We start from the raw sequence: 23,285 nt of genomic DNA, 5'->3' as shown, positions 1-23,285 counted from the left end.
TGAAATAAAATATAAATTCATCTATCCATCAATTCTCCAAACCATGTGTCCATGTAAAGACTATAAAATATAAATAGGTAATTATTATAATTGTTTTAAATCAAATGAAAATGAGAAAAGTTGGCAACTAATTGAAATGAAAGTTGATGTAGCTATACTAAAATGACAAACTAAAACTGAAATATAAATTAATTAAAGATAAATTAATTAATACAATTACAAATGCACTTAACAAAATTTAAATGAAAGCTAATTCAAAATATTAATATCAATTAATATTAATAAAGGCTCGTTTTCATTTGTGAAACATTTAATATGGCGTCCACTGTGAAAACAGTCCATACCAAGGACAAATGCTGCTGAGTCAAAATGTGTATTGATAGACTGTATAGGCTACTTGTAACATATTGGGTCCATACCTTAATTCGCTTTTTCGCACTAATCTAATGTAAGCAGAAAATAACCAAATGTATATTCTGCATTATTACTGTGATCAGAATGTATACTGTTTGCAACTCGCTCATTTCCGTGCAAAAATAAAGCTGACATTGCCCATCCTCAGTCGTCTCCACGTGTGGTTATGACGAAATCCTATGAAGTAATTACGTCATCACCTTACGTCAGTCACGGTCACAGCGTAGTTTCCGGTGCGCCATTTTAGGCTGCATGGCGCAAGTTCCACTGGGAAGATGGCGGGTGAAACTGGCTTTTGGTTAGTTTTTTCTTTTGGACAATTCTAAGTTTTATGCCGATAATTGTTAAACGCATCTCTGCTGTTGGTTGTGCTAAATGCTCGGCGGTGTGTTGAACCACCTCGCGTGAGGAAGCGATGTCTACTGAAGTCCTGAGGTAAGGCGCCCTATTTTCTTTTCCATTGCTAACGTACACACTGTTGTGTTTGTTAATATTCCTCGGCAATACATCAATTAAATCCAGTCGCTGTTTGAATTAAATCTCTGCTCTTTAATCTCCCTTACGTTAAGTAATGTTAGGTTTTACGTTTTGACTATGCAGTTTTGGTCTATCTGCATCAGCCGAACAAAGAGTCGGTGCTCCTCTGAGAACGATCTATAAACCCTATTTAAGTCTTAAGTGTAAACCTCACACATTCCTGTCAGACTGAAGCCTGAGATATGGTTCTCTGTGTAGTGTGGTTTTGGGTTTATAAAGGGCTATTCGTATATTTAATGTATCATGAGGGATTCCAGCGGGAGGCAGTTGCCATGGAGATGAGCAGTGTCTTGTCTTTGCAGACCCAGGCCGGTGGCCGGTGGAGGAAGTAAGTTAGGTGAGCTGATTGGGAAGCTCCATGAGTACCTGTCGGCATCTACGGAAGACAAAAATGAACCTACTTTACCCGGACACTGGAATGGTGAGTACAGTAGGGAAATATATTGATCATTACAGTCACAACTGACCAGAACCAAAGATAAACTCATTAATGGAGCAATTATAGTTCAATTTCTATCATGTCTCGTTGACAGGAACTACGGCCAAAGAATACCTGGAGCAGCAGGCTCTTGTCCAGACCGCAGAGGAGGTAGACTGTTTCTAGAATGCTGCAGGGATGAGATGATCTTCACAAATGAAAACAACGTGCATACCTAAGCCTAAATACAATTGTATCAGAAAGTTAAAGTTAGGCTACAAACAAACGAACTTCACCACAGTTGCATGACTTTAACGTCACCACCTCTAAGCTTCAGATGACCCTTTCTATCTTTATTTAAAAATCTACAATTTGGAAAGTTTGATTTAGAATAGTTTGCAAGAGCGTGAGTTTAAACACAGTGATCCTGTAGAGGTGGACTATTGAGTAGATGATATTCCTGTTTGCCATGATGACATTTAATGTCCCTGACAATCTCTAGTCTCATTTAGCCACAGGTTAGCAACCACCTTCTTCCAAGACACATAAAAACCTAAAGAAATCACAAGTGGGTTATTGGTGATATATTTTATGTAGTAGAATAAAGAAAATATCTTGAGCTTGTTTTAACCACAGATGTTATTTCATGCATTTAAACAAAAACCCATTGACTTTGGGATGATGGAACCGGAAGTTTAAAAATGCTAACTTGTTTCTGGGCTTTAGGTCCTGTGGCACTCTATTGTATAGATTAACAAGAACTCTCATTGTAATTTAAGTTGGCTGAAATTTAGTTTGTTTTTGTATTTTTTTTTTTTATGAAAAATTCTTGAGATTTATTTGTTTTTAAAATGTTTTTTTCTTTTCAGCCCAGCGGTCCCTCAGAAGTGGGAATGTTTTCGTCGGCTCGTTCAAGAAGGTTTGTCAATTAAGGATGAACCACATCTGGAGACCCTTTGTGCTCTGACTTAGTGAACTCATTTGTAAACTGTTACTCTTACAGGAAACCGACTGTTGTCACCAAACACAGCGGGATAAACGAGTCGGACGCTTCGTCTGAGAGTGGAGCAGAGGATGTGATGTCTGTCCACTCCAACGACCATGACACTAACTTTCTACCCAAAGGTGCTACTCCCATTCCTGTATTCACTTGGCTGATTGAGATGATCATGCCTGTGTGATGTATTTTATGTTATGGTTTCTGTTATTGAATACATTAGGATATTTCAAGTTGTCTTTGAACCCCTTTATTATCTGACACAGGAACGGCGTTTGTGCTGCCAGAGCCTGTCTTTAATGAAGCTCGTGATGATTTCCGTGGTCCAGAATTCCGCAGTAGGCGTGTTTACAAGCAGCACAGAGATGGTGACAGACGCAGAGGTAAGAGAGAGGCACAACGTTAAGCTTTAAATAGGGCTGGCCGATATATATTTTGGTGACAATGTAAAGTGTGTATAGAGATTTTGCTGTATCATGTATATTGTGGTACATTAATATATCTACGCAGCACAGGACTGCTTGAAGTTATTGACTTGTTAGATCAATAAAGAAACATGCAAAATGAGAAAACAAAGCATAGGACATGCTTAATGTTAAAAAGATTTTTAAGTGTAATAAGTTGCAAAAAACTAAACAAAACAATGCTGTACTTGTGCTTTCTGACACCTGAAGCTGGAACAAGTGTACAAAAAGCCGCCATTCAGAAAGCATGCTATCCTGAATTCAGTTCTCTTTCACGGCTTATTGCACTTCATTGATACAAAGGGGTGGTGGTGGCGCAATGGTTAAGACACATGCCTTTGGTGTGAGAGACCCGGGTTCGAATCCACTGTGTCGAATCCACTGATGTGTCCCTGAGCAAGACACTTAACCCCTAGTTGCTCCAGAGGCGTGCGACCTCTGACATATATAGCAATTGTAAGTCGCTTTGGATAAAAGCGTCAGCTAAATGAATAAATGTAAACAAATGAAATAACAGCACAATCTTGGTGAGAATTCACATAAACATGGTGCGTTGTCTCTTACTTGAGCGTAAATGAATAGGGAACAATTTGGATGTCAGTACATTAGAACTGTGCACAGCTGTGTAATATACCTGCTTCTTCCTGTGTCCTTAATGTTAATCAAACAACAAAAGACAGAAAATCAATCACTGCTCTTTAGTGAATAACTTAAAGGGGTGGTTGATTATGATTTCACTTTTCTAACTTTAGTTAGTGTGTAATGTTGCTGTTTGAGCATAAACACCATCTGCAAAGTTACCACGGTCAAAGTTCAAAGCAAACAGAGATATTTTCTTTGAAAGAAATTGCTTTTTAAGGACTACAACAAATGGCTGGTAAGGACTACACGACATTCCTCCCGGGTTAGTGACATCACCACCCCCAATATTTACATAAACCCCTCCCTGGAACACGATTTATAGATCATCAAGACAGAATATGCTAATCAATGACTAGAAGATAACTACACATAAGTTACATAAATTCATCAACTAACCATTCAGGAATGTTGTCTACATGTTGTCACTTCTTCTTGAGTCTCTCCATCTTTCTGACTCCAGTTTGAACATAAAAGGCTAAAAGTTTTTGAAATGTTCAGTGCATGTCTGTGTGAGGTAATCGAAGCTGCTAAGGACAAGAGCTCTTGTAGCTCTGCCCTCTGTGCTGGGAGCAGCAGCTCATTTGCATTTAAAGGGACAGACACAAAACAAGGCTTTTTGCTCACCCTCAAGGAGTGACAATTTTAACATGCTATATAAAAATATCAGTGGGGTATTTTGAGCTAAAACTTCACATAGGCCTACACACTCTGGGGACATCAGAGATTTATTTTACATCTTTTGAAAAGGGCATTATTCCACCCCTTTAAGTGGCTTTAATAAGGGTTAAATGTGTATTTGTTTCATACACTGAAGACTGTAAAATGTTTTGTTTATTAAATTTCTGTAGTATTTCCTACTGTACCTAAAGCACTGTTTGTTTGTTTATTGTATTTTTCCTTTTGTTGTTTGCATCTTTGATCTTTTTATTAACAAAGATAACTTAAAATAAATAATTCAGGGCTCAACACTAAAGATTTTTTTTCTACTGGCCCAGTTGTTTTTGACCCATGTAACCTTGTATTGTAATAAATAAGGTTATGACACCACAATTTTAGATACTGATTAAATCTCTAAATTACATGATGTGTCGATTAATTAGTCTAATTTATCACAAATTAATTGCAAAATATCATTTAAAGTCATTAATGTGTTAAATAGGAAAAGCACCAAATAGACATTACAAAAAGTAACTTTAGAAAGAAATATTTCATCTGATTCAAATGAGAATTTACTACATGCAAATTTTTAGGCTTCAATGGCCATGTTTTTTTTATTTTATTTTATTTTAAGAAGCTGCATCGGTATTGGTATTTACATATACAGACCAAAACTATTACTTTCAACAAAATCAACATCTTCCAAATATCTTTTACATTCTGCAAAAGAAAGTCATGGAGGTTTGAAACGACATGAGGATGAGTAAATGTATATAAACAGAACTTTCATTTAGGCAAACTATCCCTAAAATAGGAAATTGTTTTTCAATGAAATTATAATTTAATTAAGTAACTAAAACCACCAGTAGGTGGTGGTAAATGTCTAAATAAGTAAGTTGAGTCATTTGTTTGATTTGTTTCAATGAAGCAGTGCTGTGCAGACTGCTCTGTGTTTGAGAAGCAGAGGTCTAGGGAGTACATGCAATTCCTGGAAAACCCACACTACCGGATGTTTTGACTGTTATCTCTTTCCGATAAGAGGGATAAAATGGTGTCCCTGAGCGGCTTCAACATGCTGTTTGTCAGAGACGATTACGTACGTAATTGACTCTTATAAACATAGCTTTGGGAACTTGACCATGATCAAACTACATTTGATAAAAATTGCCTACCGTCTCAGTTGTCTAAAAGATTAAGGCAATTATCAGAGTTTGATAAATTCCCTATCCTTAATTAATAATATCCCTTTATTAAATTAACATTTTCAAACTGATGGTAATGCTTTCGTTATTATTATTAGAGCTCCCGGGACAGAAAACTAACAGCCACCTCAAATCCTATCAGAGATGTTCCCAAGCACCCAATCTCAAAACATCATTTTGTAGCACACATAAAACAAAGAATTCATTGTTCATGCCAGGAACAGTTTATCAGCTAAACTTGAAAGATAGTTTGTCACCAAATCTTACACAAAATAACTTTCCTCACAATGGGGATTTCAGACCATTTTCTGTGGCTTTCCATTTACAACCATGTGTAACCTTGATGTTGCAGCTGAAGTATGTGAAATAATGCTTTTAGCTGTGTGTGTCAGGCTATGAGGGTAAACTCTTCTGGTTTGTGTGTGTTAGGAGGATATGAGTTGGAGAGGGTAAACTGCACAGCGTGCGGTCAGCAGGTGAATCATTTCCAACGTGACTCAGTCTACAGGCACCCTATGCTTAAAGTGCTTATCTGCAAGGTATGTAAATGTGAGACTCTGCAGTAATCTGTGTAATGTTTGTTTATGCATATGAAAGTTAACAGGAGAGTCTTAAAATCAACACTACTTTCTCATACCTGCATTGTTTTTTGAGCATGTTTGACAACTAGTGAAATCTTCCGCAGAGTTTTATAAGAATCTGTTTGCTTTCTTGTAGAGTTGCTTTAAATATTATATGAGTGATGACATCAGCAAAGATTCAGAGGGGATGGACGAGCAATGCAGGTATTTGAGTGTTTTGTCAAGAAGTTGAGTTTGTTTTTTGTTTTTACTTTTGTCTAGAGATCATTTTATATAGCAGATTAGGATCATACATGATTATCTAATATGTGTGGGTGAATATCTCCTGTACCTTCATTTATAAAATGATACATTTATATTTAAAATGAGGCTTGTTTTAGCAAAACATCAGTTTTTTAGGATTTTTTAGGAAATCAGCATAAATTCAATTAAATACAATAAATACCGCTATGTATACGTGGTTATTTTTCCTCCAAATATTTAAACAAATATTCTTTACAAGTAAAATGTCATTAAAATGGCACCAAAAAAGTCTCTTAAAATAGACACTCTTCTTTTTGCCTTTTTCACCCCATTTTTTTCATCTGACCCAGACATTTCTCAAGTTTAAGAGATTCACTTGTGCAGAAGGCAGCCTAAAGGCGGCCGCACACCGGACGCGCAGCTCAGCGCCGCTTCGCGCCACGTCTAGGACAACTCTCACCTGAAAATCATATAACATCAGCAATTTTCTGATTTCTGTAAATAAATATAAAACTAAATGTATATTGCAGCACAGGGTGAAGTCCGTATATACATTAACTACGATTTGAGACACATACATGTAAATTTAATATAAAACTACGTAAATGGCGCTCTGTGGCGCGGCAGGATTTTGAACACGGTCCTGAGCCGCCGCGGACAGACGCCGAAAGGCGCCGCCGGTGTGTGTACTCTCATAGAGAATTATGTGTTCGAATTTGCCGCCGAGCTGCGCGTCCGGTGTGCGACCCCCTTAAGAGTCACCATTATCATAGGTACATAATGATGAAAGTCAGAGCAGCTGAAATCATCTCAATTAATTGATAGGGTTTGCAGTTGATGTATTCACTTATTTGTGGGGTTGTAAAACAAGTTCTCTAAATTCCTGTTCATTCAGGTGGTGTGCAGAGGGAGGCAGTCTGATTGGCTGTGATTACTGCAGTAACGCCTTCTGTAAGAAATGTGTCCTGCGTAACCTGGGGAGGAAGGAACTGTCCACCATCCTGGAGGAGGAGAGGAAGTGGTACTGTTATGTGTGCAGTCCCGAGCCACTGGTGGAGCTGGTGTTGGCCTGCGACTCTGTTCTAGAGAGCTTGGAGCAGGCTCAAAAACGAGTCTCCCGTACCGACCCAAACTCGGTCAGGGGGAGGGCGAACAAGGGTGGTCGTGGTGCGTCCTACCTGATGGGGGCTGGAGGTGGAACGGTGCCCTCTGCAGGCCTTTATCAGCGAATGCAGCGGTTTGTAGATGTCACAACATCTTTGAGTCATTCCTTCAAGGCAGTTGTTCAAAGGGAAAGAGAGGAGGATGGAAACCAGGAAGACAAGGTTGAGAGAATTGGGCAGTTACGGATGTTCCGCGCTGTACTGGATGATCTGCAAGCAGCCAACAGTGCATTACAGGTAAGAGAAGTTACCAGTTTTTACCAATTAAACTGTAAGAAGAATGCTTACAAAAGAATGCTTACAATAAAAGAACCATACAATTTTGATTAGGGATGCACAGATGAGCCGGTAATTATTATTTCCATGTTAAGAAGACTGATAGCGATACTTGTCTGATTTTAAAATTAATAATAAAAAAAACACAAACCTAAAATCAATAATTTTAAATGCTAGTGTAAGTTGAATTTAGACATCTTAATGTTAAACTATGGCAGATATAACATTTGATCAAAGATACAGTAAAAAAACTATATTCTGAAATATTACAATTTAAAATAACTCATTTAAATGTAAATTATTCCTGTGAAAGTAATGCTGAATTTGCAGTCATTTCTCCAGTCTTCGGTGTCACTAAAATCATTCTAATATGCTAATTTGGTGCTCAAGAAACTTTTATTTTCAATGTTTAAAACAGTTGTTGCTTCTTAATATATTTGTGGAAACCATAATAGTTTTTTGCAGTTTGTTCAAATGAATGTATTACAACAACATCTAATTTGTAATTGCAGGAAGCCCTGGACCATGAGCTGACTGGGCCCAAATGTGCCAGTAGAGTTGCTTTAGATAATAAATCAAAAGGGAGACGTAGACCGAAGAAGGCCATGTCATCACGGAGCCCTGGACTCACTAAAGAGCTGGTGGTCAAACTTACTCCTGTACCAGTCAGCCCACAGCCCATTAGCAGCACCTTTCCTTCTGTTCATCCATCACCTGACAGTCAAAACATAAACATTGGAGTGACTGATGGAACACTGGAAGAAAGTGAAGCAAAGGTGGAGATGGAGAAAGGGACGGAGATGGAGGGAATGACTGAGAGAGATCGACATGTGGAGAATTTTTGTGGTAATAATGACGAGGAAGAGAAAGAGGAGGAGGAGGAAGAAGAGGAGGAGGAGGATCAAACTGACCCAAAAAGTTTGTCTTTATCAGAGGAGAATAAACGTTCTCCACGTGTAAAAACCACACCGCGCCGTCGGCGGACAAACACAAACCCCTCTGCCGAGCATGCTGGTTTAGCTGAGGATGACTCTGATTCTGACGAGGTTCCTGAAGTGCTGCTCCAGACCGCTGCTGCCATGGCGAATAGTGAGGAAGAGGGTTTGGTAGGTAGCAGTTGGGATGGGGATGAGGTAAACCAGCATGTCAGAAAGCAGCGGCTCTTTGGGCTGGTTAAAACCACACCTCCCGACAGAGGCTCTCGTAAGCGGAATCTCAAGGAGAGATCTTCATCGTCCTCTTCATCCTCTTCTGCGTCTTCAAGGAGGGGCTCCCAAGACCAGGGGTCTGCGGTCAGAATGACCAGAGGAAGAGCCCACAAAGTTGCTAGGATGACAGGACAGAGCGGGAGTTCATCAAGTGAGGTGGGAGGACAGGAAATGGAGAGTGGTCCGAGCAGCGACTCCGACGATCAGAGGATCAAACCGCTGACAGAGGGCGTCACATTGCTGGGCTCTGGAAATTTCCAGCAGTCTTCCGGTAAGTTTGTGTGTGGGAGCAAAAAGCCAACATTTTCTTTATACAGTAATACCAGCAAAAAAAAATTCAAAAAAAAAAAAGTTTTATATAAAACTGTAATTTAAATGTAAAAAAGCCCTTTTTATTTTTACATTCTTTAAAAAATCTGACATGAAGAGAGCACTTTTCATAATCTGATCATTTCATTTTTTTCTGTTTCTGTTTCCGTTTTGTTTTTCATATTTCAGAAGCAATTTATTTTTATTTTTTTTTATTCATTCTTATTCTCTGTCTATCTCTAGGTGATGAGATGGACATCCAGCCAGGTCCGTCTTTGTCTGTGGAGGACGATGATTTAGAAAATAGGTACGATTCTGACTACACCAGGGCCACACACACTTTCCCAGCACAGGCCTTCTCCACTGGACTCCGTCTGTCCCAAACCCACTACAGCGAGAGCTTTGATCCAAATCCCATTTAAAAGCACGCAAGCTTCCCTTCCATCCACATGCACAGCCGCTAGACAGGGCTTTTGAACATGTCTCTCACCCAAACACGCTTTTTTTTGCTCGATCAACACTGTCCGATTTTTATTTCCCCACAGTTTCTTCCACACGCAGTAGAGAGAATCTGTAGCCGTAGGCACACACTGCCCGTCAGTGGGGAAGCTCTGAGCCTGCACTGTCTAATGGAAGTCAGTGAATCATCTCCGGAGAAGCTCCTGTGTTTGAATTTTACTTCACTGACACAGACCATTGCATGTCTTTAGCAGAACTCCTGAAAGCCACACTGTGCTCTTTACTGTCTGTGCTGCTAATAAAGATTTTAAGAGGGTAGAAAGACTCTAAACCTCTAAACCTCGGATCTGATGGATCCTGTGCTCAGTAAGACAGACAACTTCTTGTGTGTGTGTTTGTGTTTTAGGGCTCAGCTTCCCGGTTCTCACGCTGTAATGTTTTCGGTCAGTCAAAACAAAGGCTGTGTGGTTTGCTAACGGTAGGTGTTAGTTTCATATAACACTTTTGTTATTGACAGTAAAATGTCATTGTTGGTGGAATTCAAGTGAACACGTTTCTTAGGCAGAGTGAAACGCAGTCGTACAGTATTAGCATTTATGTTAAACGCGGTTGTGTTTGTTCTTTTTCAGGAGATTAATCCTGCGACAGACAACTGAATTTCCTACATTTAGGAGCTTAAACTGAAGATTTGTTTATCCCTTTGTCTGAACTGCCTTTGTTAAATAAGTTACCGTTGGTTTTTTTACGTAGTTACTTGCGTTGTTTTTTTTATTATCATTGGTCCAGTATTACATTTTCAAATCATTTACACAGAATTTATGTCCTCGTAAATTGGTGAGAAGGTCAAAAGTTTATCCTTTTAATGATTGTTCATTTTAGCAGAAGTTGATGGATGTCAGGGATTGGAAATTTGAGGGAACAGAAAACTTGACTCCAGCACGTAAAGGTTTTTGAGTTGGTGGTTTAAATGGTAGTTTAGATTGGAGCCATGGCCTCGCAGGTGGTGCATGCGCTCTAACTCATTGATTAATGGTGCTCGCTCATGCAATGTAAATTTAAGCCAGGCTTGTGTTATTGCCCCCTCGTTCCCACCCTTTTTTAATATTCATATAAATAAAATCGGTTAGAAGGCTGAACCAACCCAAATGTGAAACGATTGCTTTGGTGGACGTGGCTTCAGTTTGCGTTCGAATGTTCACGGGGCAGCAGCAGGTGGCAGTGATGATGCTCTTTCAGGCCCAACATGCAATCTGTAAGCTTGTGTGTAGTCAGTCGCTAAAAGCAGCACGTGATCGAGTGTAGTCTTCACTCTCACATGAGTGGTTTCTGTGTGTTATTTGCATGGTTCTTATGGAGAGGCAATAAACACTTATTTATTCTTTCTCTTGTTCTCTGTTTTTTCCCCGTTTCGTCTCTTTTTCTGTAGCTTAACAGGGTTCCCACGCATCCTGGAAAACCTGGAAAACTTTGAATTTTGTAATGCGATTTTCCAATAATGGAAAAATCATGGGAAATGTACCTCAGTATCTTGGAAAATGTGTTTACTGTAACCTTTTAATCAAACTGGTTCACCGTATCACTAACAACGTTTTCATAAAATGAAGAAATCCTTGGACCCATCGGGATTTGGAACTGGGGTCAGTTCTCATGTATTCTGGCATGAATGACATCGCAGAATCATCGTTTTGTTTTTTCGTTTGCGTTTGCCTGTGTATTGTCATGAGCAGGAATACGTCATAGTCTCTGCACACTCACCGTCATTTCTGTTTTCTGCATAGAAATCACTCATTGATATCAACTGACATTGATACCATACATATTTCAATACATTATTATTACTATTATTATTTTCCAAAGGATAGTTACTTTATCAGGTTAATTCGAGTGGACAGTTAGAATCTTCCAGAGGCTTCTTTTGTCACTCAAATGAAAGGCCAATTCACATTAGCTGTGCATTTTGAACCATGCCAATATCCACGATACCTCGGTGGCTATGTTACCTGTAAACATTAAATGATTCACAAAAATATTTGTTTTGCTTAAGTGTGCCTGTAGAAAATATAATTATTAGATTTCTGAAGATTCTTCCAAAATTATAATCAAGATTAAATCCAGCGGAATCAGAATCTGTGGCATGCTGTCAATTACCATGGAAAACTAGCTTGACTCGTCTCCATAACCATTGAACATTACATGTGTTTAACATGACACTGGTGCTATCGAATCAGAATGTGACCAAATTCTGATTAATATCTTCTGTGTTTGTGTTAAGTGTTTCTTAACTCAGTCAATCAGATTTGAACGTTACAGTTCAAATGTCAAACATTTTTACTGGAGAATTCATGTAAAATAAACCTTTGTATTTCTGCTTTTAAACTCTCAAGCCTACAAAACTTCCATTGTAAGTGCAGTACTGCAAAAATGTTTTTTAATTTTTGCAATCTAATGGACGTCAACTTGTATTTTCTAAGGCAAACAACAGCAGGCCACAGATGTTGATTAAATATTAGAGATGTCCGTCACATAAAATGCCTTAAAGAAATGGAAAAAATATCTTGGACCAAGTGGGAACCCTGCCTGACCTTAACATGCATTAACATTAACATTCTTCTGATAATAATCCATTTTTTTCACCCATCTTTCAGTGGGTGTTATTTTTTTCGGTTTGTTGTCTTTACTTTCTTGTAGAATCCTCTCACTTTCATTGGATTTCATTGCATTTCAAAAACCCTAAAAGCTCAAATATTTATTGCATGCTAATGTCCTTTTGTTTGGAAGTATTTATTACTGCTATTGTTTTATTAAAATGTTTTATGCAGAAACAAGCCTTTTCATTATTTTCATCAGAAAGAAGCATGCATTATTTTGCATCTGAGAAGAGAAAATGTAAATAACTGTGTAAGAACTGTATATGAATTGTAGTTGTAATAAAAGTTTATACCCCAGCCACAACAGCCTCTGTGCATTTTGTATTATATATATTTTGTTATTGTTATTTAGTTTTGGGGGGTGTTGCATTCAGTTTGTCATATTTAGAGGTTCAGAATGCCTCATCTACATTTCTTGTCTGTCTTTTTACATTTCACTCATAAATTAAGGGGTTTTATATTTGTGAAACTAACAGACCACTTTACAGGCCATTTGATATTTTTCATTGTTCGGTAACCTGTTATTTAAATGTTGTTATGTGTACGTTCTTTATATTTACGTCCTTGCTAATTTAAATGAAAAAAAGAGAAAAGAATAGAAACTACTTCTGTTCTTAACATGTAATCTTGCTACTATTTAAGTGCACTTTTGAGAAATTACAATGAAAGAGGTTGGAGGAAGATGCATTGTTAAATGAATCTGAATCCACTGGTCACCCACCTCACATTTTGTCCCTCTTTTCTCTTCATCCCTTTTCTCTCTCTATTCTCTTCACTGCTTCATCCCATCATTTGTTTTATAAAGAATTGCGAGGCAGATTCTGCTTGCTCAGATCAGAGCTAACCTCTCTGATTCTGAGCTGGACGCCAGCTCAGATGAGCAATCAGAGAGCACGAGAGGAGAGGATGAGGAGAAGAAGAAGAAGAGCAAGAGTGAAGCATCTGAGACAACAGACGAGGAAGGTGAGTGAAGGCCAATACCACTGGTACCATGGAGAACAGTCCTTGCAACTACTTTTGCATCTCAATGTATATGGCATTTCTGATGAAAACAACATCAACAGCATCTGAAACTGATTTAACTTCACTAAATTTGTATGTAGCTTTATAACACTTTAGAATATCTTTTAATAACATATGCAGCAGATCCTTCGAATAGTTACAATATTATTAGACGGTATTTTTGTATTTTATTGTTGCGTGAACAAAAATAGTTTCTCTTCAGACAATGATGGCTCAGAGTCCAGTGGGTCAAAGTCAGGGTCACGGCACCGCCACCGATTGCTGCGACATGGTCTTACCTTATCAGAGGCAGAAACAAAAAGTCAAAAGCAAGGGGAGAAGAAGAAGAAGAGTAAAAGACAAGTCCAAGATTTAGGATGCGTTGTTGGTGAGTTAAACATTAGATGTACAGTTGCACAGGTTTTTTTTCTTTACTCTTAAAAATAATGTAATGTTCTGATTATTTGTTTGCACCTGGTGTTATTTAGATTTTTTCCCATTTTAATCCTAGTGAGCAGCAGTGATGAAACAGTTGACTCTGCCCAATATGAGGAACTCAGCCTTTCAGAGTCTGAGGAAATAGGGTAAAGCTCAAGATATCACATTAATCAACTGGAGTCTGTTATGGACATCAAATACTTGAATAAAAAAGCAAATTTTTCAATTAGTACCTACCAACAAGCCTAAATGTGCGCAGTGATGATACATTTTTCCCCAATGTATTCATTTTTGTAGGTCCCAGTCGCCCACTCATAATGAGAAGCTTCAAAGTCCATCACGCACACCTGACAAGACCACCGCTGCTGATGTGTGTGTTTGTCCCTTCTATATCATAGATGCTGTGAATGTGGATTCCTCAATTATTTATGTATTTTAATTTTTTGGGGGGGTCAATATGTAGGATGATGTCTCTCCAACCACCGAGGAAAGTTTGAGGAGCACCCCTCGAGGGAGAAGGCAGATCAGACGGCTTCTAGAGGTGGGTCAGCTGGCCCGGGAGACACAGAGCGCTCTGAAAGAAGAGGAGGAGCGCAGGAAGAGATTAGCAGAGAGAGAAAAACAAAGACTGGACCGTGAGAGGAGAGAACGGGAAGAAGCAGACCCAGAGGTGATGAACTGCATAGTGTCATATTATGTTACATTTTTAAATATTAAAGAGATTAAGATATTGAAATTCTGTCCTCATTTACGCTTCCTCATGTCAAGATGTTGTGGGATTTTTATTTATTTATTTTGTCCATAAAGTTTTGGGCAAAATATCTTTAATGTTCCACAAAAGAAAGTCATACAGATTTTGAATGACATGAGGGTGATTTAAGTCATGACAGAATTTTCATTATTGGCTTATCTATTCCTTCAATGTTTTTTTAATGTTCATTATTAATGACATGCTTTTAACCTGAATGACAAATTTAGTGTTTTGTCTATCATTTGTAAATTTTTTTCTTTAGGTCATCTTAGTTTCTGAGAGACAGGCCACACCATTGGTTCTTGAGCAAGATGATGTAACACAAAAGCCTATGTTGCAAGTGCACATGGGCTTTCTGAATAAACTTAAACCACACCAGCGAGAGGGTGAGAAAATTTGCCTTTGTACAGTGTTAATACAGTAAGTTGCACGAGGCACATTAGATGATGCACAAAAATATTTGTTTTAACATGGTTATTTATTTATTTTGCTTAAGTGTGCCTGTAGAAAATATAATTATTTGATTTCTGAAGATTCTTCTTGCAAATATTGTAATAATACAGTGAGATATTTGTGTGGGCAAAAATCCTGCAACAGAGATCTGATCTCACCATCATCGAGGCAGTCTAGTATTGCATAAAGAGACAGAAGCAGTCGAGACAGCCTAAATCATGGGGTTAACCACTAATATTTGATGTAATGGTTTTGAAAAATACTAACATAGTCATTTGCGGTGCGGGTGTGGGTCGGGAGTCAATATGCAGGAGTGGACTGTGGGTCAAATTGCCAAGGCTATTTTTATGTGTCAAATAATGTTCATTGTATTATTTTACTTACACATTTTATGCTTTTCAAATGTATTAACTCACCTCTGTCTGTCATTATGACATGTAATAACTGTGCAGTACAGGAGCTCTCCAAAACTCACTCCCTGTTATCTTTTTTTTTGTCTTCCTGGTGTATAATTTTATAAAATTATAAAGTCCATTGAAGAACTGTGGCAGACTCAAAAAGATAAATAAAAACATAGTTATAAAAGTCTTTACTGTCACTTTTAATCAATTGAATGCATCCTTACTGAATAAAAGTATTAATTTCTTCTTTTTTTTAAACAAACTTTTAAGGCTACATTAGAGGATATGCCCTATGACATTTTCCTAATGATTTACAACAGTAGAAATTAGTCAGAACATGACTGTTTTTCATCCGTTTTAATATTCACATGCATTTATGAAGCAGCATGTACGAAATGAAAGCCAGTGATGTGACCTAGTGACAGTTTGTGGTGGAGATGGTTCATGCAAATGTATTTGTGTGTTGTTAGGTGTGCGGTTCATGTGGGACTGCTGTTGTGAGTCTGTTCAGAGTGTGAAGTCGTCTCCAGGCTCCGGCTGTATTCTGGCCCATTGCATGGGCCTGGGCAAGACCTTTCAGGTATGGGGCACATGAATATTCTCCTTTTCTTTGAAAAATCAGAAAGTTTCACAGACAGTAACTGTGTGTGTGTGTTTCAGGTCATTGTGTTCCTTCACACAGTGCTGTTATGTAAAGAGTTGCCACTGAAGACGGCTCTGGTGGTGTGTCCTCTCAACACTGTGCTGAACTGGAAGAGTGAGTTTGACCAGTGGCAGAGGGGCTTAAGACCACACAGACTGAGGGTCGGTAGAATTATTTCACTTCTTGTGTTGATCAATACAAATTATTACAATTTAAAATAACTGTTTTCTATTTTAATGTATTTTAAAATGTAATTTATTGCTGTGATGGCAAAGCTGAATTTTCAGCATCATTACTCCAGTCTTCAGTGTCACATGATTCTTCAGAAAGAATTTGAATATGCTGATTTGGTTCTCAAGAAACATTTGTTATCAATGTTAAAAATGCTTGTGCTGCTTAATATTTTTGTGGAAACTGGGATATGTTCTTTGATAAATACAGAGTTCAAAAGAACAGCATTTAGTTGAAATGGAAGTCTTTTGTAACATTATAAATGTTGTTACTGTCACTTTTGATCTTTACTGAATAAAAAAAGTAAAAAAAAAAAAAGTTGCAGAACTAGGTAATATAGGGGCTTTTTTCAGACCTGAATTTCTCCTTATATGTGTTGTATTTATTCATCTTTAATTTTGTGTTTCTAATGTAAAGCTATCATATGACTTCAGAAGACTTGGAATAAAGCACTCAAGCAATGTTTAGGCTTTTTACACTACACATAATGTAACCCTTTTTTAACCCGAGGTTAAGGCCATTTTCAATCTGTACTTAAACATTGACAGTGCAAAAGGGATAAGGCTAACTCAGGGTTACATTAATCCAGGGATAAAATTAAAATTGTCATCATTTACTCACCCTCATGTTGTTCCAAACCTTTATGAGTTTCTTTCTTCTGTTGAACACCAAATATTTTTGATGAATGTTGGTAAGACAGTTGACTGTAGCCATTGACTTCCATAGTAGTCAAAAAATACTATGGAAGTCAATGGGGTACATCAACTGTTTGGTTCCCGACATTCTTCAAAATATCATCTTTTATGTTCAAAAGAAGAACGAAACTCATACAGGTTTGGAACAACTTGAGGGTGAGTAAATGATGACATAATTTTCATTTTTGAGTGAACTATCCCTTTTAAGATCATTGACCCAGAATCACTGAGCCTAGAAAATTCTGTTATGCATCATCTTTTTTTGTGTTGCATAAAAAAGTACTTTTTTTTGTTTTCTTGCCACTGTTGAATATGGACTTTTGACTGCATCACTTGAATTTTTTTCTGATCATCTCTGCCTTGTTTCTTGGGTCTGCCTCACACAGGTGGCAGAGCTGGCTACGGTGAAGTCTTTGGCTGTTCGCGTTGAGCTGTTGACTGACTGGTTTAAGAATGGTGGCGTGATAATCATGGGTTATGAGGTTTTTCGTGTTCTGACGAACACAGATAGTGCAAAATACAGCAAACACAAAGAAAGCTTCCGCTCAATTCTCCTGGATCCAGGTAAATTCTTCTGAATAATCCATCTTCAAATACTGAGTTCAGTTAAAATTTTTTTTACATTTTTTTAAAAACGTGTGTGTGTGTTAGGCCCTGATCTGGTGGTGTGTGACGAGGGTCATGTCCTTAGGAATGCAGACTCCAGCATCTCAAAAGCCATGCGAGCTATACGTACACGTAGGAGAATCATTTTGACGGGAACACCGCTTCAAAACAACCTCACTGAGTGTAATCACTTTTCATCTCCATTTCTATAAAAAGCTGCTTGTGAAAAATTACTTTCTTATTAATGTTTTTAATGTTAAACTCAATTAATCTTTTTGAGGTTGTCTGACTTTAAAGGCAAAGTGTGTAATTTTTTGGTTTATTGTTCTAGATCACTGCATGGTAAACTTCATTAAGGAGAACCTGCTGGGTTCTCTAAAGGAGTTCCGAAACCGTTTTATTAATCCAATCCAGAACGGCCAGTGCGCAGACTCCACCCCTGCTGATGTCAGATTGATGAAGAATAGATCGCATGTCCTCCATCAGATGATGTCAGGATTCATACAGGTGATAGAGTGAGAGAATAAATAGAGCTAGAGGCTGTGGGAAAAAAAGGCTAAATGTTTTGTATTTGATGATTTGTGTTTGTGTTGCAGAGGCGGGACTACGCAGTTTTGACGTCCTGTTTGCCGCCCAAGCGCGAGTATGTGCTGTCAGTCCGGATGACACCTCTGCAGTGTCGGTTATACACACACTATCTGCAAACCTACAAAGGTCAGAGTCTCACAAGCACACACTAGAGCTGGACTAGTACTGCGACAGTAGAAAAGTGTCAACCTGTAGAGATTAAGCTAATATTTGTTTTCATGGTATGGCTCATATTGAAATTCTATACTTGTTTTTTCTCTAAATAAATTCAAAATAAAACACTAAAAACTAAAATCAGTCATTTGAAATGCTTAATTTAAGCATCATGGCATTATAATGTACCAAAATATATATCAATGTTATTAAATTGTGTTTAATAATTTTTATGATTTTTAAGTGTTCATTTTTATGTGTTTAAAAAATATTAAGTCAGTTTTAGATGGTGTAAAATATAATCTAAAGGTAAAAATTGGAAAAATGAGCATGCACAATTAAATATCCAATATCGGCTGATATTTTAATCCAGTATTGCATAAAAATAGCGTTAGATACTAATATGGATTTAAAATTGCTATATGGTGATGTGATGATAACGTTTTTATTTTATTTTAATTTCAAACATTGCATTAATTTTGTCATACCATCTAATTCTAACACACACTGCGCTAAAAGATTGATTGCATGCAAATGATAACAGTGTCTTTATTTTAGGGCAAGGACCAGGTGTGAACAGTTTGTTTCAGGATCTTCATGTTCTGAGTTTGATTTGGACTCATCCCTGGTGTCTTAAACTTGCTCAGCTGAGCAGGAATAAGGTATACACCCACTCATCCAGATACACTACTGTTCAAAAGTTTGGGGCCAGTAAGATTTTTTTAATAAAGAAATTCTTACTTTTATTCCGCAAGCTGGCATAAAATTGATCAAAAGACAGTTAAGACTTTTGCATTGTTAAAAATTGTATTTCAAACAAATTCTGTTCTTTTGAACTTTCTATTCATCAAAGAATCCTTAAAAAAATGCTCAAATGTTAGGCTGCACAAGTGATTTCAACATTTATAAAAAATAAGAAACATTTCTTGAGCAGCAAATCAGCATATAATGATTTCTGAAGATTTCATATTAGATTGATATTATATGATATTGATATGATATGATTTGATATGACTAATATGATTTCATATTAGAATGATGCTGAAAGTTCAGCTTTGCCATCACAGAAGTAAATGACATTTTAAAATCTATTCAACTTATTAACAATCTATTCAAAACTTATTTTAAACGATCATATTTCACAATGTTACTGTTTTTACTGTCGTTCTGATCAAATAAATGTAGCCTTGGTGAGAATGAGAAGATTTTGAATGGTAGTGTACATGCATCATGACTCATTTTTACAAACATCCTATCAGTTGTCACAGATTTTTCTCCATCAGCTTATATATTTCTGTGTGATGCAGGGGAAAGAGCGAGAGCCTGCTCCTGTCTTCACAGGGCTGGATGCAGGTTTGGAGAGAGATTCTGTTAAGCCAAATGGCTCTGAAAGGTATGCTGTGTCATATCAGATTTCAGTCTTTTCTATACCAATAATGTTTCTCATGCTTTTGTAAAATATCACACATTAATGCTAGAGTGACTTTGAACAGAAGAGTAATTTGAGAATATTTTGTTTTGGAAACAAAAGGTAAATGAAAGACTGCTGCTTGAATGACACAATCACAACCAAGCAGAATATATTTTATTTGTAATACACAGTTATGTAGAAACGTTGAGGGACCTGCTAGAAGTCAAATTTAGCAAAAGACCTGCTAAAAATTTGCTCTGATGTTTCCACCATCTGTCTCATAGGAGAAATGCAAAGATCACAGGTCTAGTGGGTGATGGAGAGGGAAATACTGATCCAGTCTCCTCAGTCTGTGGGTCCAATCAAAAGTCAGATGTCACAAACAAACCCACAATGGAAATTCCTGGTGGGCAAGCTGGTACATGTACACAGTCTCTCTCTCTCTTTCTCTCTCTCTCTGTTTCTTTGAATCAGTCTCTCTTTGTCTGTATGTCTGTCTCACTTTTAGTGTCTCTGTCTATTGTTCAGGATTTATTGTGGGGAACGGGTCATCTGCGGACTGGTATCTTCCGTTTGTAACAGCAGCTGATGCCAAGGTGCTGGAGCATTCTGGGAAATTACAGTTGCTACTGGAGATTTTACACTGGGCAGAGGAACTACAAGACAAAGTGTGAGGAACACGTACTTGAATAGAAGTAGCACTTGTTATAAGCTTTGTTTTGATTCATATTCATATTTGGTTCATTGAAAGAAATCAAGCAAGAATGCTTAAAATTGTGACAGTAAAAGTGACAGTAAAGACTGTTATAAAAGCTTTCTATTTCAAATAAATGCTGTTTGCTTTTGTTCAGGTTGGTGTTCAGTCAATCTCTGATATCACTGGACCTTATCGAGAGTTTCCTCCTGTATGCAGATGAGACCAGCGGGAAGGAAGGGTGTCCATACAAAGGTAAAATCAGTTTATACAGGGGATTGTTAGAGCTGTCATTTGTTCATTGCATACAATAGTGTTTTTTTGTGTGTGTGTGTATTGGCAGGAAAGAAATCGTGGGTAAAAAATAAAGATTATTATCGTTTGGACGGTCACACTAGTGCTTGTGCTCGCAAGAGATGGGCTCAAGAGTTTAACAACACTAAAAACATAAGGTACTGAACACAAAATGCTTATAAACATTACATTTAAGTTTTCTGGATTTCTTGTCCTGACTCTTGGTGTTTCCTCTGTGCCAGAGGGAGGTTGTTTCTGATCTCCACTCGTGCGGGGTCTCTAGGAATCAATCTGGTTGCTGCAAACCGAGTCGTGGTGTTTGACGCTTGCTGGAATCCATCATATGACATCCAGAGCATCTTCAGAGTCTATCGCTTTGGGCAGAAAAAAACTGTAGCTGTGTACCGTTTTCTGGCTCAGGTATTCATGTAGAATCACACATACTTGGGCGGACTTTTCGTATTGAAGAAAAATATGTATTAAAATGAATGAAAAAAACCAATTACAGTTATTTTAAGATTTTAGTTAAGGAATTTTTAACCCATTCATGAAGATTTTATTACTTGTGAGGACTTTCTTAGTTTTAATTATTTTTTATTTTAAGAGTAAAATATTTTAATATAGTTTAAATATATACAAATATTATATTTGTATTTTTTGGTATTTATTTTATTATTTATACAGTACCTGTCAAAAGTTTGGAAAACATTACAATGTTTTTGAAAGAAATCTCTTATGCTTACCAAGGCTGCATTTATTTAATCAAAAATACAGTAAAAATAGTAATATTCTGAAATATTACAATTTAAAATAATTGTATTCTATTTTAATAAATAAAAAATAAAAAAATTATCAGTTTCCACAAAAATGTTAAGCAAAGCAGCACAGCTATTTTCAACATTGATAACAACAAGACAATCAGACAGTAATGATGCTGAAAATTCAGCTTTGCCATCACAGGAATATTACATTTTAAAACATATTAAAATAGAATTTATTTTAAATTGTAATAATATTTAGCAATATTACTTATTTTTATCCAAATAAATGCAGCATTGGTGAGCATAAGAGACAAAAACATTACATTTGTTATTATTATTATCATTAAATGTTTAAAAACTTTTGACAGGTACTGTATATTTTATAATTTTTTTATATATACATTTTTAATGCGTTTGTTCTTTTTTGTGTGTGTGTGTAGGGGACGATGGAACAGAACATTTATGAGCGGCAGGTTGCTAAGCAGTCTCTGTCCTCCCGTGTTCTGGACCAGCAGCAGATTCAGAGACACTTCACACACAGTCAGCTGAACGAGCTGTACCACTTCCAGCCAGACCTACGGCCCAGTAAACACACAGAAACGCCTGCGGTAAACACGTATACATGGACTGCTGTTGTACAACACACAGATGTGGGTACGTGAGATAATTATGACCACAAGGCTTTATCTTCCTTTTGTCTATCAGGATGAGGTGTTGGTCCAGCTGCTGCAGAGCTGTGAGCAGCTCATAGTAAGTTATCATGAGCACAACTCATTGTTAGACCACCGGGAGGAAGAGGAGCTGAGTGAGGAAGAGCGCAGAGCAGCCTGGGATGAATACCGTGCAGAAAAGAAGGTACATATTGCAAGTCAGTAGTTTTAAACTGTGGTACAGAGTGCCCCCAGGTGGTACATCACAACCCTGGTAATTTACACTTTTAGAGCACGGATGTCCAATCCTGCTCCTGGTGGGCCACTGTCCTGCAGAGTTTAGCTCCGACCCCAATTAAACGCACCTGAACCAGCTATTCAAGGTCTTACCAGGCATAATAGAAACTTGTAGGCAAAAATTTCATTTCTGTGCAAAAAAGAGAGTGACCAAAAACAGACATTAAAAGCAATTATTGTGTTTTCTGTGAACTTTATCTTCTTAAGGCAGTTTTAAAGATTGGGGTTGACCAAACCTGGGTTACACGACCCTGACCTTTATGTGAAATTTAAATTTGTCTGTATGCATCATGTTGATACATATTCACACACTAGCCTTCATTCTGCATGTCACATTTGTTCAAAAGCTCATTCATGACTTGTCTCTTTTAGGCCGCTGTACAGATCTCCAATGAAGCCGCCTCCAGACAAGCCAATCGGGACCTACAGGTAGAGTTTAATCGCTAACCTTTAAGGATTCTGTATTTGTGTGTGTATCAAACAGAAATTCTGCAGCTGTAGACTGCAGTGCTAAAAATCGATCTCTTTCTCTCAGCAGGCTGTGGCTTTTCGAAATGTTGGCTATACAACCAAGAGCGTTCCTCCAACTTCACTTGCTGTCAAACAAGGCAATGCCCAACATTCTGCTGCTTTGGATGTGTATAACAACCCCAGCATCACCTTTCAGCTGCAACCCAAAGTGATTTACTCCGTTTCAAAAGCAAATACATAGCCTGATATTGACTTGATATAAAAAAGGTCCAAGACCTATTGCTTTTCAAACTACCTCAAAACCAGTATGAGTATGCTGAAATGTATCTGGCACATGTATGTCCTTTTGGGCACAATGGGGTTCAGAAGCCTTTAAACAAAAAGACAGTTGTAAGTGTCTTTGCTAACACTTTTTGTTTAAATATAAAACATATAAAATCATTTCGTTTTCAAAAGGTCTTAAAAGTCAGTTCAATCTGCTTATGACTTGTGAGAATTGTTCTCTGTTCAACTGCTTTGAAATGTAAT

General features: G+C 37.5%; 1 protein-coding gene across 4 annotated transcripts; it reads left to right on the top strand.

The window, feature by feature from the left end:
- Positions 1 to 641: 641 nt before the first annotated feature.
- Positions 642 to 23,279, top strand: atrxl (ATRX chromatin remodeler, like). Of its 4 annotated transcripts, none has more exons than XM_082169074.1 (34): positions 642 to 849; positions 1,260 to 1,372; positions 1,485 to 1,540; positions 2,239 to 2,288; positions 2,373 to 2,494; positions 2,633 to 2,749; positions 5,761 to 5,870; positions 6,049 to 6,116; positions 7,051 to 7,555; positions 8,107 to 9,073; positions 9,355 to 9,418; positions 13,024 to 13,181; positions 13,444 to 13,608; positions 13,732 to 13,804; positions 13,956 to 14,028; positions 14,122 to 14,328; positions 14,672 to 14,795; positions 15,734 to 15,843; positions 15,924 to 16,067; positions 17,219 to 17,396; positions 17,484 to 17,621; positions 17,770 to 17,945; positions 18,035 to 18,152; positions 18,738 to 18,841; positions 19,487 to 19,572; positions 19,875 to 20,008; positions 20,119 to 20,260; positions 20,442 to 20,539; positions 20,628 to 20,736; positions 20,821 to 20,998; positions 21,780 to 21,947; positions 22,045 to 22,194; positions 22,659 to 22,715; positions 22,822 to 23,279. In XM_082169074.1, exons 1-34 carry the CDS (start codon positions 830 to 832, stop codon positions 22,996 to 22,998), a joined length of 5,259 nt encoding a protein of 1,752 aa, XP_082025200.1. In that variant the 5' UTR covers positions 642 to 829; the 3' UTR covers positions 22,999 to 23,279. The 4 variants fall into 4 exon arrangements, with proteins under 4 accessions (XP_082025200.1, XP_082025201.1, XP_082025199.1 ...); XM_082169075.1 differs by having other exon boundaries at positions 1,254 to 1,372; positions 19,875 to 19,996; XM_082169073.1 differs by having other exon boundaries at positions 1,254 to 1,372; positions 22,825 to 23,279.
- The last annotated feature ends 6 nt before the right edge of the window (positions 23,280 to 23,285 follow it).

The sequence above is a fragment of the Leuciscus leuciscus genome (genome assembly GCF_965113295.1).
Source record: "Leuciscus leuciscus genome assembly, chromosome: 5".
Taxonomy (NCBI): domain Eukaryota; kingdom Metazoa; phylum Chordata; class Actinopteri; order Cypriniformes; family Leuciscidae; genus Leuciscus; species Leuciscus leuciscus.
This window is presented reverse-complemented; position numbering and strand designations above follow the sequence as displayed.